Source organism: Trematomus bernacchii, unplaced genomic scaffold (genome assembly GCF_902827165.1).
Source record: "Trematomus bernacchii unplaced genomic scaffold, fTreBer1.1, whole genome shotgun sequence".
Classification (NCBI taxonomy): Eukaryota; Metazoa; Chordata; class Actinopteri; order Perciformes; family Nototheniidae; genus Trematomus; species Trematomus bernacchii.
The window spans coordinates 308063-322068 of record NW_022987815.1 but is presented as its reverse complement, the minus strand read 5'-3'; the positions used below and the strand labels follow the sequence as shown (position 1 = coordinate 322068).

General features: G+C 46.5%; 1 protein-coding gene across 1 annotated transcript in view; it reads right to left on the bottom strand.

Annotated features, from left to right (window-relative positions):
- Nucleotides 1-13993, bottom strand: part of nek1 (NIMA-related kinase 1) — a 33114-nt gene extending 19121 nt beyond the window's left edge. Inside the window, exons 1-12 of the mRNA XM_034150954.1 lie at nt 13948-13993; nt 12924-13072; nt 11828-11924; nt 11645-11742; nt 8872-8955; nt 8725-8792; nt 6517-6603; nt 5439-5493; nt 4587-4787; nt 3869-3941; nt 2051-2190; nt 1869-1934 (exon numbers count right to left, since the gene is read on the bottom strand). Of these exons, the coding sequence (XP_034006845.1) occupies nt 1869-1934; nt 2051-2190; nt 3869-3941; nt 4587-4787; nt 5439-5493; nt 6517-6603; nt 8725-8792; nt 8872-8955; nt 11645-11742; nt 11828-11924; nt 12924-13040 (1086 nt within the window). The 5' untranslated portion in view covers nt 13041-13072; nt 13948-13993. The remainder of the gene's footprint in view (nt 1-1868; nt 1935-2050; nt 2191-3868; nt 3942-4586; nt 4788-5438; nt 5494-6516; nt 6604-8724; nt 8793-8871; nt 8956-11644; nt 11743-11827; nt 11925-12923; nt 13073-13947) is intronic.
- Nucleotides 13994-14006: the final 13 nt, after the last annotated feature.

Sequence of the window (14006 nt, the reverse complement as noted above, 5' to 3'; positions counted from 1 at the left end):
CACACTGCGCACTACGTTCCCCAGGTCCCTAAGGAGCATGGGAAGAACGTAAGTGTACGATGTCCCCCACACTCACATGCTTAACTCCAGTGTGCATGGACCTTAGTGGGGAGAGTCTTCCGGCCCTGTATGGGGCTTAATGCGCACCACGTTTCCCGGGTCCCTAAGGAGCATGGGAAAACATAAGTGCATTATGTCCAAGGGGGTCAGATACAGCTTACTGACTCACAGCCCCCCTCCTCTCACCAGTCCTGTGTTGGGGAGGAGCCAGACATGTCCAAGAGATAAAACCTTATGAAGGGGCCTGGCGTAGACCAAGACGCCGCCGTGCATATGTCCTCCACACTCACGCTGTTGAACAAGGCTGTCGACACAGCCATACCACGTGTAGAGTGTGCACGGACCCCCGTGGGGAAGGCTCTCCCCGCCTGCCCATAGGCATGTGCAATGCACTCGCAGAGCCACCCTGTCAGGCGTTTCTTGGATAGAGCTTTACCGGCCACACCATCCCCAAAGCACACAAACAGCTGTTCAGTGCGCCTAATGGAAGCCGTGCGCCCTACATAACATGCCAGCGCACGCACCGGGCAGAGGAGGTGCAATTTAGCCTCCCTGTCCCCAGTATGGGGTGAAAGACTAAAGCCGTCTAACTGTATAGCTCTCGACCTGAACGAACTCCTTAGGTTCTTGGGAACAAAGGGGTTCGGTCTGAGTGTCGCCCCGCTACGGTCACCCCAAATCAAAAGGCAACTCGGGTGCACCGACAGAGCGGTCAGAGGCTTTTTACCCTCCGCCCATCCTGCTGCCTGTGGGAGCAGATGGGCTGCCAGGCTCTCATCAAGGGGGGGGCACGCAGGGACACGCTGTGTCCGTGCAGCCCTGCACCCTGAGGATACCCACCATACCAGCCACCGGAGCCTTCGTCCACAGTGGCTGCCGCCACGACGCCTCAACGCCTCCACACACTGCCAGATATCTGGCAACGGGGGCGACACGAAGGCTGGCTGCGCCGGGCGGACCGGGCCGTAGAACCCCTGGTGGAGGCGGCTCACCGGCTTCAGCGGCAGTGGTGGTGGGGGGAGCGGTAGCCCTATACGCTCCGCTGCCATGGTCATCACCAGGGGGAAATCCTGGCGGACAGACCTGGGCCCCGGACCCGGAAGTGCCCGACAACGAGAAGTCCTCGCCATCTTCCTCCCCGGCAAACGGAGCCCATCGCACCGCAGGAATGGCGAACATAAAAGGCGTCGCCTCGACACCCTGGTCCCCATCTCCACCACCTCGAGCTCAGCCTCGGTGTCATCGCCACGCGGTGAGGCGTAGTGGCTCCTGAAATAGTCCCACCGGTGCGTGTCAGGCCCCAGACACTGGAAGCAGAGACGATGGGGATCGGCGCCCCTCTATTAAGCCAGGGCACGAAGGACCCGGGTCTCCTGAAGAGGCGACTCCATGGAGGAGAGATGCTTCTTCTTTAGCTTTTTTCTAAAATGTTCCTCTGTCAGGTGTTCTCTCGCTCGCTGAAGAGAAAAGGATGACCGGAGGCGGAGCCGCCTTATATACTGTGAGCCTGCGCGCGCATTCAGGTAGGCTCGCCCTGATTGGCCGGCTACGTTTATACAACTTCAGTGTGTGAACGCTCGCGTATCATTGATGAGAGTAGCACCCATAGAGTCCAGTAGAGGGCGGAGCCTGTGTGAGATAGAACATGGAGCACATAGGGAACACGGAGAACATGGAGAACACGGAGAACGTGTAAAACAGGGAGAACATGGAGGTAGAGATCAGGCGTCAGAAAATACTTTTTTGATTTCTATAGCGCTTTTCGCTCAAAGACGCTTTACATAAAATGATGAGGGTCTCAGCTGTACCTCATGTTTCTTCCTCTCTTCCTCCACATGACTCACTCTCCTGGGGGGGGCTGCAGGGGGAGGGGCCTAAGCAACACATAACGGGGGGGATCAGAGTCCACACACACACACGGCCTCCTCTGACGTATGAGCTCAATATCGAACAGTTTTTCCAGAGAGAACCAGAAAGACAGTGAACTCACAGGTCTTTGTCTCACGGCAGGCTTCCTGTCTGCAGGTCTCTTGGCGGCGTCCTTCCTCACGGTTAAAGGCACTCCGTATTTACAGGCTGGTTTCGTGATCCTCTGAGCGGGGGGGATGGAGCCGGGGGTCGGACGCTTGGCTGGAAACACAAGGAACATATTTCAAGTCAAATCAAAGTCAACTTTATTGTCAATCTTTCAGTTTGTGTGTACAGACAGAGAGATCCAAATACCAGTTCCCACAATCCAGAACACAAACATATGTATATCCTATATGCACGCAACTGACTGAAGCTGTTTATCAAGCTCCTATTCAGTATTAAAGCTCACCTGTTATGCAAAATGTGTCCTCTGTGTAAAGAGACTCTGAAACAGGAACAAAGAACTCTCTCTTTGTCCTGATCCATCTTTATAAAAACCTGCGTGTTTGTTTACATAAGGATGTGACCAGCATTTGAGCCAGGCGCGCTGTGAGGGGGGGGGCTCACACACTGCCAGGCGCGCTGTGAGGGGGGGGGCTCACACACAGCCAGGCGCGCTGTGAGGGGGGGGGCTCACACACAGCCAGGCGCGCTGTGAGGGGGGGGGGCTCACACACAGCCAGGCACGCTGTGAGGGGCGGGGCTCACACACTGCCAGGCGCGCTGTGAGGGGGGGGGCTCACACACAGCCAGGCGCGCTGTGAGGGGGGGGGGCTCGCACACAGCCAGGCGCGCTGTGAGGGGGGGGGCTCGCACACAGCCAGGCGCGCTGTGAGGGGGGGGGGCTCACACACAGCCAGGCGTGCTGTGAGGGGGGGGGGGCTCACACACAGCCAGGCGCGCTGTGAGGGGGGGGCTCACACACAGCCAGGCGCGCTGTGAGGGGGGGCTCACACACTGCCAGGCACGCTGTGAGGGGCGGGGCTCACACACTGCCAGGCACGCTGTGAGGGGCGGGGCTCACACACAGCCAGGCGCGCTGTGAGGGGCGGGGCTCACACACTGCCAGGCACGCTGTGAGGGGCTCACACACAGCCAGGCGCGCTGTGAGGGGCGGGGCTCACACACTGCCAGGCACGCTGTGAGGGGCTCACACACAGCCAGGCGCGCTGTGAGGGGGGGGGCTCACACTGCCAGGCGCGCTGTGAGGGGCGGGGCTCACACACTGCCAGGCGCGCTGTGAGGGGGGGGGCTCACACACTGCCAGGTGCGCTGTGAGGGGGGGGGCTCACACACAGCCAGGCACGCTGTGAGGGGCGGGGCTCACACACAGCTGCATTTTCACAGATGCAATTGCGTGTTTTGGCCACAAGAGAGCGCTGTTTTCCAGCCTGAGTCTATTTAATTTATTGTTTTGGTTAAGTGTTTAATTAATTTTTTATAATTTAATTTATTTGCTTTATTTGTTTTATATATAATTTATATATTTAAATTTTATTTCACATTTCATTTGCAATGTTGAATGTTCAATAAAAAGTTCCGTCTGAAATATTGTCGTTTATCGCAATAATTTCCGGGAACATTTATCGTCCAACAAAATTAATTATGGTGACGGGCCTAGTCACAATGTTTTTTTGGCTGGTGTAACCATTAGCCAGGGGTGGGTGGGTTATCGTGCTGGTTTCCCCCTCCCAAAGTAAAACCAGGAGAAACTCAAAGTCTCTGATTTAAATACGTGTTATATATTATATATATTGATCGGAGCGGCTTCAGAGTAAAAGATGCTTTTATTGTGCTCTTAAGATTGAATGAAATGCAAAGAGAGGAACTTGCTTCACAGTCACGATGTGGAAACTACCGTCACACAACCACCCCCCCCCCCCCACATGTGTCCTACCTGCTGGTCCCGGCACCACGCCCACTTTAGGCAGCTTGTGAAGAAAATTATGGCGAAATTCCTGAGCGATGATCTGAAATCAGAGGAGAGAGAGAGAACATGATTTTACTTAAACCAGCTTCATGTAAATCCAGTCCAAGTGACTGATTAGTGTGTGTGTGTGTGTGTGTGTGTGTGTGTGTGGTCTGTGTGGGTGTGTGAGTGTGTGTGATACCTGTGGTGTGTGTGTGTACGTGTGTGTGTGTGTGTGTGTGTGTGTGTGTGTGTGGTCTGTGAGTGTGTGTGATACCTGTGGTGTGTGTGTGTACGTGTGTGTGTGTGTGTTCGTATGCGAGTGCCTCTGTGTGTGAGCGTGTATCTGTGTGTGTGTGTGTGTGTGTGTGTGTGTGTACCTGAGGTGTGAGAACGCTCTGGATCCTGGAGCGTGTACCTGTGTGTGTGTGTGTGTTACCTGTGGTGTGTGTACATGTGTGTTCATATGAGAGTGTGTCTGTGTGTGTACCTGAGTTGTGAGAAAGCTCTGGATCCTGCAGCAGAGGGAGGAAGTGTGTGTGTGTGTGTGTGTGTGTGTGTGTGTGTGTGTACCTGAGGAGAGAGGAAGCTCTGGATCCTGTAACAGAGGAAGTGTGTGTGTGTGAGTGTGAGTATGTGTGTGAGTGTGTGTGTGAGTGTGAGTGTGAGTGTGTGTGCGAGTGTGAGTGTGCGAGTGTGAGTGTACCTGAGGAGAGAGGAAGCTCTGGATCCTGTAACAGAGGAAGGGTCTCTCCAGCACGCTGCTGACGGAGGGTCTCTCTCTCGGGCTGCGTCTGAACAGCAGGCCCAGCAGAGAGCGCAGGTCCTGGGAGTAATGCAGGGAGACGGGGGGGTAGGACCCCCGGATGATCTTCAGAACCAGGTTCTTCATGTTGCCGGCCTCAAACTGAGCGGAGAAACACACGATGGTGACGTGGGGAAATACTGAGGGCCATTAGAGGAACACAGTAAAGGGATACGGTAGGGGTTATTAAGGGAGAGGGGGAGACATGAGAAGTGATTTTAAAGCAAAGAAAGTCTTCAAATCAGTTTTTGTGGCCTTTGATTTAAGGACACGTTCTGCCTTTCTGTGTTTTATATTATATTACAGTGAAGACCTTTGGGTTCCAACAAAACAAAAAGAAATGTAAAGACCGTTTACACAATTTTCTTACATTTTATAAACCAGACGAATATTCTGGATGGAGAATGCACATGTCTTTTCTACATAAACATGTGTCCCCAAAATCATATATCACCTCCTTATTTCCTTTCTATGCAACATACCACCTTAAATATCAGTGACTACATTTGAGAAATGGGGGGGGGGTAATTCCCCTGGAAGTCTGATAAAAACAGGGCTAATAATTTCCTGTGTGAAACGGAGCAAACGCAGGGCTGATGTTTTCATAATTAAACAGCCCTGAGGTTAAAGCTGGGTAAACAAGGTGTGTTTGCAACGGGATCAATAATCACAGGGCTGAGGACAGACGGTGTAAAGAACCCAGACTCAGCTAAACAACATGAATGCTGCATAAAACACACACACAGTACTTACTGCATGCTTAAGGGTGCACATTTCATACAGGACACACCCAAGGGCCCAAACATCACTGCAGAGGGGACGGGGGGAGACAAGGATCAGTTCAGGGAAGATTTACATCAATCACAAAACAGTCACTTTGTATTTGCAATCCAAATATGTAAACATGTCCATTCAAATGACTGTTTCAACAGTTACTTTATCACTTTATTTTTTGCATTATTATTGTGTGTGTATTTTAATCTTTATTTTTTTCAGTGTATTTTATCTTTATTTTTGCATTATTATTTTTTGTGTATTTATTTTTAATTTTTTTTATTATTATTTTTTATAGTGTATTTTAATCTTTATTTTTCAGTGTATTTTATCTTTATTTTTTTAATTATTATTTTTTTGTGTATTTTATCTTTATTTTTTTATTATTATTTTTTATAGTGTATTTTAATCTTTATTTTTTTCAGTGTATTTTATCTTTATTATTATTTTTTTATAGTGTATTTTATCTTAATTTTTTTATAGTGTATTTTAATCTTTATTTTTTTCAGTGTATTTTATCTTTATTTTTCTATTATTATTTTTTATAGTGTATTTTAATCTTTATTTTTTTCATTGTATTTTTTCTTCATTTTTTTATTATTATTTTTTATAGTGTATTTTAATCTTTAATTTTTTTTATTGTATTTTTTTTTTTTTTTTCATTTTGTTTAGTGTATTTATCTTTATTTTTTACCTGGTGTGAATCCTGTTTTTCCCTCTGACCTGTTGCTGATGTAAACGCCTGAATTTCCCCACGGGGATAAATAAACTTCCATCTCATCTCATCTCATTTTATCTAATCTCAATAAATGGAGAAAGGGGATCTTTCTGGGACATGATGGACTGTGATGCGTAACGTAACTCAATCACTGTAAAGCAGAGTGGATTAAAGAGGAAATCAATAGTGGCTTCCTGCTGCAGCTTCACTCCATACAGAGGAGACAGGATCTCTCTAAAGAGGCTTCTACTGATCCTGCATCCCTCATGTTCTGCTGGCATTAAATATTCATTAACGACACACACACACACACACACACACACACTCCACATACTCTACCTCTTGTTGTTGTACGGTTTGTTCTCACAGATCTCAGGGGACAGGTAATACGGCGTGCCAATACACGTTCTCGCCAGCTCTACAGTGCTGGAGACAAGAAGAGAGTCATGGTTTATTACTCACACACATTGGCTTTGGAAAGATATGAACTCAGAGTATGTGATTCCCAGGAGGCCATCTGGTCATCTCATGAAATAAAAAAGCACTTTTTGAGTTCATTTAGGCCGTAACCAACTCACCAGCTCTTAATAGAGCGGAGCAGGGATGACGTGTGTCTGTAGTCCGACCCTTTGGAAGCTGCTGGTTCCCTCCACAAAAAGCAACAAGAACCCGTTTGATAAATGCACGTTTTGCTCAGCCGGATCATCTCCACATGTCTTCTCTACTTTTTTACTAATTTTAAGTTTGAAAATACTTTTATAATTGTAATTATATATATTTGTTGTGGAGGGAACCAGCAGCTTGCTTCAGGGCCTACAACAACACGTCATCCCTGCTCCACTCTATCAGGTGCTCTACACACATTTTCAAATTCAACACCTTGCAACTTTTAAGAACATCACATTTGTCCATTGTAAACATTTCCAGACTGACTTTCACAGAGGAACCTCACTTGGCTTAGCAGCACTTAAAAAAAAGAGATCTCCATCGCTCTCTCATCTATTGCAAAAACAAATGACTGTGAAAAACAGAAACATGTCAAAGAACAGTTTTCTGATCCATTGAAGTTCAAAAGCAACAGGATTTCTCCAGAGGGTTTTGGAATATTGTAAAAAATAAGATCTGTGGAAACCTGTTTGATAAATGTTTTGCTCAGCCGGATCATCTCCACACGTCTACTTTTATAATATTCTAATCATAACTCTAATGTCCAGAAGCTAAATGCTAACGTGATGCTATAAAGGAACTACAGCCGAGTCCAGCAGCACGACTTCAACGTCACGCCGACTTCAGATCCATATTCAAACACACAGATTCTAAATGGAACGAGTTGAAGCGTTTGTTTGAACACTTTGCAGGAGGCAGGGACTTGCTTTCAAGCAGAACAGGGCAAACTAACTTAGAGGAGTGTTTACGTGTTCGGCGTAATGACGTACAACGTCCTCCACGACTTCTGTAGTCCTATTCAGCCACTTGGTAACAACCATCGTTTCTCAGACACGTCAACTCTTCAGAAATCACCAGTGGGGTCACTGCTGATGGATTTAATGTCCTAGAGCAGGGGTGTCAAACTCAAGGCCCGGGGGCCAAATCCGGCCCGCGACTTCATTTTATGTGGCCCCACAAGAGCTTGCAAAGAATATAATATGTTTATTATACGGTTACATGCTACTTTACAGAAGCACGTTGCCCATAAACTACATGTCCCACAATGCATCTCAAATTTGACTTTTTCTCAGACTTTGACTTTTTGTGTCCAAATATGCCTTTTTTCTTAGAATTAGCCTTTTTCTCATAAATAGATTTTTTTTTCAAAATGTCACTTCTCTTTTTCAAAATGTGGCTTTTCTTTTTAAATCATATTGTGACATTCTTACTGAAGAGACTTGCAATTATTTGCTCTAGACTTCTGCTTTCAGACGTAGTTAATTATGAAGTTATATTAATTAATGATATAGTCTTAAAGTTACAACCGGCCCTTTGAGTGCAACCATAATGCTGATGTGGCCCATGATGAAATTGAATTTGACACCCCTGTCCTAGAACAAAATGTGATGCGTCTCAACTACAGACCTTATTTCAGCTATTTCCTAAACCCTATGGAGAGATCCCATTGGCTCTGAGACCAGGGAACAGGAAGTGGAGAGATCCCATTGGCTCTGAGACCAGGGAACAGGAAGTGGAGAGATCCCATTGGCTCTGAGACCAGGGAACAGGAAGTGGAGAGATCCCATTGGCTCTGAGACCAGGGAACAGGAAGTGGAGAGATCCCATTGGCTCAGAGACCAGGGAACAGGAAGTGGAGAGATCCCATTGGCTCAGAGACCAGGGAACAGGAAGTGGAGAGATCCCATTGGCTCAGAGACCAGGGAACAGGAAGTGGAGAGATCCCATTGGCTCAGAGACCAGGGAACAGGAAGTGGTGAAATGCTGACTCAATGAAATGAATGAATATATCCTTGTTGTCCTGAGTTTGAATCTTTATGGTTTTAGCACTACTTGTAAGTCTCTCTGGATCAAAGCGATATGTGATGTAATGTCACTAACCTGTTGAGCACCCGTGCGATCCCAAAGTCTCCGAGCTGTACGGTCCCGTCTTTAGTCAGGAATATGTTCTGAGTGCACACAATGAAAGATAAATAAAGTATAACAGAACCAACGTTAACTCAGTGAGGGGGGGTCCTGCAGTGGTACCTGGGATTTGATGTCCCTGTGGAGAATCTTCCGGTCGTGCACGTGCTTCAGAGCCAGGCAGATCTGCACAAACCAGTCCAGGACCTACCAGAGGCAGAAGACGGGGGACAGAGAAGAACAATCACATGTTAAAGGGGACCTATCGTGCAACATCCTCTTCTTCATGTCTCTTCTTCATCAACACGTGTCCCCTCTTCTTCATGTCTCTTCTACATCAACATGTGTCCCCTCTTCTTCATGTCTCTTCTACATCAACATGTGTCCCCTCTTCTTCATGTCTCTTCTTCATCAACATGTGTCCCCTCTTCTTCATGTCTCTTCTTCATCAACATGTGTCCCCTCTTCTTCATGTCTCTTCTTCATCAACATGTGTCCCCTCTTCTTCATGTCTCTTCTTCATGTCTCTTCATCAACATGTGTCCCCTCTTCTTCATGTCTCTTCTTCATCAACATGTGTCCCCTCTTCTTCATGTCTCTTCTACATCAACATGTGTCACCTCTTCTTCATGTCTCTTCTTCATCACCATGTGTCCCCTCTTCTTCATGTCTCTTCTACATCAACATGTGTCCCCTCTTCTTCATGTCTCTTCTTCATCATCAACATGTGTCTCCTCTTCTTCATGTCTCTTCTTCATCAACATGTGTCCCCTCTTCTTCATGTCTCTTCTACATCAGCATGTGTCCCCTCTTCTTCATGTCTCTTCTACATCAACATGTGTCCCCTCTTCTTCATGTCTCTTCTACATCAACATGTGTCCCCTCTTCTTCATGTCTCTTCTTCATCAACATGTGTCCCCTCTTCTTCATGTCTCTTCTTCATCACCATGTGTCCCCTCTTCTTCATGTCTCTTCTTCATGTCTCTTCATCAACATGTGTCCCCTCTTCTTCATGTCTCTTCTTCATCAACATGTGTCCCCTCTTCTTCATGTCTCTTCTACATCAACATGTGTCACCTCTTCTTCATGTCTCTTCTTCATCACCATGTGTCCCCATCTTCTTCATGTCTCTTCTACATCAACATGTGTCCCCTCTTCTTCATGTCTCTTCTTCATCATCAACATGTGTCTCCTCTTCTTCATGTCTCTTCTTCATCAACATGTGTCCCCTCTTCTTCATGTCTCTTCTACATCAACATGTGTCCCCTCTTCTTCATGTCTCTTCTTCATCATCAACATGTGTCTCCTCTTCTTCATGTCTCTTCTTCATCAACATGTGTCCCCCTCTTCTTCATGTCTCTTCTACATCAACATGTGTCCCCTCTTCTTCATGTCTCTTCTACATCAACATGTGTCCCCTCTTCTTCATGTCTCTTCTTCATCAACATGTGTCCCCTCTTCTTCATGTCTCTCTCTTCATCACCATGTGTCCCCTCTTCTTCATGTCTCTTCTACATCAACATGTGTCCCCTCTCAATTCTTCATAATCCCGTTGCACCTCTCCTCTTCTTCATCAAACACGTGTCACCCTCTTCTTCATGTCTCGTCTTCATCAACATGTGTCCCCTCTTCTTCATGTCTCTTCTACATCAACATGTGTCCCCTCTTCTTCATGCTCTCTTCTTCATCAACATGCTGTCCCCTCTTCTTCATGTCTCTTCATTCATCAACATGTGTCCCCTCTTCTTCATGTCTCTTCTTTCATCAACATGTGTCCCCCTTCTTCATGTCTCTTCTTCATCACATGTGTCCCCTCTTCTTCATGTCTCTTCTTCATCAACATGTGTCCCCATCTTCTTCATGTCTCTTCTTCATCAACATGTGTCCCCTCTTCTTCATGTCTCTTCTTCATCAACATGTGTCCCCTCTTCTTCATGTCTCTTCTTCATCAACATGTGTACCACCTCTTCTTCATGTCTCTTCTTCATCAAACATGTGGTCCCCTCTTCTTCATGTCTCTTCTACATCAACATGTGTCCCCTCTTCTTCATGTCTCTTCTATCATCAACATGTGTCACCTCTTCTTCATGTCCTCTTCTTCATCAACATGTGTCCCCTCTTCTTCATGTCTCTTCTACATCAACATGTGTCCCCTCTTCTTCATGTCCTCTTCTTCATCAAACATGTGTCCCCTCTTCTTCAGGTCTCTTCTTCATCAACATGTGTCCCCTCTTCTTCATGTCTCTTCTACATCAACATTGTCCCCTCTTCTTCATGTCCTTCTTCATCAACATGTGTCCCCTCTTCTTCATGTCTCTTCTTCATCAACATGTGTCCCCTCTTCTTCATGTCTCTTCTTCATCAACATGTGTCCCCTCTTCTTCATGTCTCTTCTTCATCAACATGTGTCCCCCTCTTCTTCATGTCTCTTCTACATCAACATGTGTCCCCCTCTTCTTCATGTCTCTTCTACATCAACATGTGTCCCCTCTTCTTCATGTCTCTTCTACATCAACATGTGTCCCCTCTTCTTCATGTCTCTCCTACATCAACATGTGTCCCCTCTTCTTCATGTTTCTCCTACATCAACATGTGTCCCCTCTTCTTCATGTCTCTCCTACATCAACATGTGTCCCCTCTTCTTCATGTCTCTCCTACATCAACATGTGTCCCCTCTTCTTCATGTCTCTCCTACATCAACATGTGTCCCCTAAACTCCTTCTGGAAAAGCTTCACAAGTCCGTCGGTACGCAAAGGCGCTTAGTGACACAAGTGACGTTACGCATTTCAGATGTTTGCCGCGCATGCGTACCAGTTATGTGCACCCCTGATTATAATGATTTGATAGGCATGGATCAGCACCAGTACATATGATTGAGTCCACAGGGGGTCCTACCTTCTCCTCTGAGAACAGAACTCCTTTCTGAGAGTTGATCTTCTTGAAGAGGTCCCCCCCCTCACAATAGTCCATCACGATGTACAGGCAGCCGCCCTCTGGAGAGCAGAGGAAACATCAGAAGAGCAGTTTCATGATTGAAATCTAAATCTAAATCTAAAGAATCAAATGTTTTGCGAGTACCTTCAAAAGACTCCTTGTACTGCACGATGTTGGGATGGCTCATGTTGGCGAGGACAGCCACCTCTTTACGAGATTCCTGCCTCTCTTTACTGGACATCTGAGAACAGGAGCACAGAGTGAGGGATGAGAGGAGCAACAGGTGTCACAGGTGAGCTCATGATGATATCAGTGAGGTGCGAGGTGCGAGGTGCGAGGTGTAGGGTGCGAGGTGCGAGGTGCGAGGTGTAGGGTGCGAGGTGCGAGGTGTAGGGTGCGAGGTGCGAGGTGCGAGGTGCGAGGTGTAGGGTGCGAGGTGCGAGGTGCGAGGTGTAGGGTGCGAGGTGCGAGGTGTAGGGTGCGAGGTGCGGGTGGTAGGTGGCGAGTGCGAGGTGCGAGGGGTGTAGGGTGCGAGGTGCGAGGTGTGAGGTGTAGGGTGCGAGGTGCGAGGTGTAGGGTTGCAAAGGGGCGGAAAGTTTCCATGGGAAGTTAAGCTGGGGAATTTTGGAAATATTCGATATATATATATATATATATATTTTTTTTTAAGTAGAACAGAACAAGTTTTAATTATTTTATTGAACAATTATTTGTTTCATTGAAGAACGAAAACAGGAATGTTGAGTTAAATATTACTCATCTGTGCATGTGATGGAGGAATGCACAGTGCCTGTAGGGGGGTTTGTTTTAGTCAAGATTATGCTCAAATATACTTTCCCCAACTATATTTAAGTTCCCTATGAAGAGCCAACGTTCAATTTTGAAAATTCCCAGTTTATTCCCATGGAAAGTTTCCATCTTTGAAAATTCCCGGAATTTTGCAACCCTAGCGAGGTGCGATGTGCAAGGTGCGATGTGCGATGTGCGATGTGCGATGTGCAAGGTGCGATGTGCGAGGTGCAAGGTGCGATGTGCGATGTGCAAGGTGCGATGTGCGAGGTGCGAGGTGCGATGTGCGAGGTGCAAGGTGCAAGGTGCGATGTGCGATGTGCGAGGTGCAAGGTGCGATGTGCAAGGTGCAAGGTGCAAGGTGCGATGTGCGATGTGCAAGGTGCGATGTGCGAGGTGCAAGGTGCAAGGTGCGATGTGCGATGTGCAAGGTGTGTAGCATTAGTCTTACTGCAGATATGCCGATCTCCTTGATGACATATTGGTGTCCATCCTCTTTGGACTTGACGAGGATCGCCTTTCCAAACGAACCTTCCCCGATCTTCTTCACCTTTTCATACCTCTCCATTTTAGTGGAAGAGCTGGCTCCTCGTGCTGGGTCTGCAAAGACATTCAGAAACATCTCAGAGCTGAGTGGGCTTTGAGCATCAAGTCAGAAGGAGTTCAAGTCCTTTACTCAGTCTTTACAAAAGGAATGCAAATACAATAAATAGAGAATTAACTGGGAACTCTATTTTATTTTATCCTCTCCTCTCTCCTCTCTCCTCTCTCCTCCCATCGTTGCAGATCTAGCTGTGTAACGATGCACTTGATATAGTAAAGGGTGCACTGGTTGTTTTATTAAATCTGATGGATTTACAGCATCATAGAGTCAGGGTTACATTATATTAAAGATTCAGATTACCATCACATGCTCAGCAGCTACAGTGACAATAACACATTTAAAATAACAATAACAATAGTGCAAGAAGGAACAGAGTAGACATGAAATAGAGCAGATTGTGTAATGCAGGAGAAGTGAAATAAATACATGTAAAATAGAATAACATGAGCAGGAAATAGTTTGTAAAATGAAAACTGTACAGTGAAATAATAAATATGTGAGATGCAGACAGATGACTGCTATGAAGATGGTATTTATGGTATGAATACACTGGGGTTAGTGTTGGTTTATAGTCCCACACAGCTGCCCGCAGTATACCGTTTTGTAATATTACTAACTGTAGTATTTCCTGTGATAATCAAATATAAATACACAGTAATGCTGTGATACAGTAAAGCAGGCTGGGATGCTGTAAAAACACACTGTAGCTACCTAGCTTACCTCACCGTTATATATTGACTAAACACAGATAGATCCCTCCTACATAAGATACACACCCTGTCAGCACACACAACAATAAGTAGTATAATTACCGTGCCTCATTTAGTAGATATCAGTGTGTACATGTAGATAAGTGGCTAATTTAGCTTACCATTAGTCTGTTTCTCTGCCGCCGTCTCTGCTAACCTGCAACTAGCCCCAGCGCTCTCC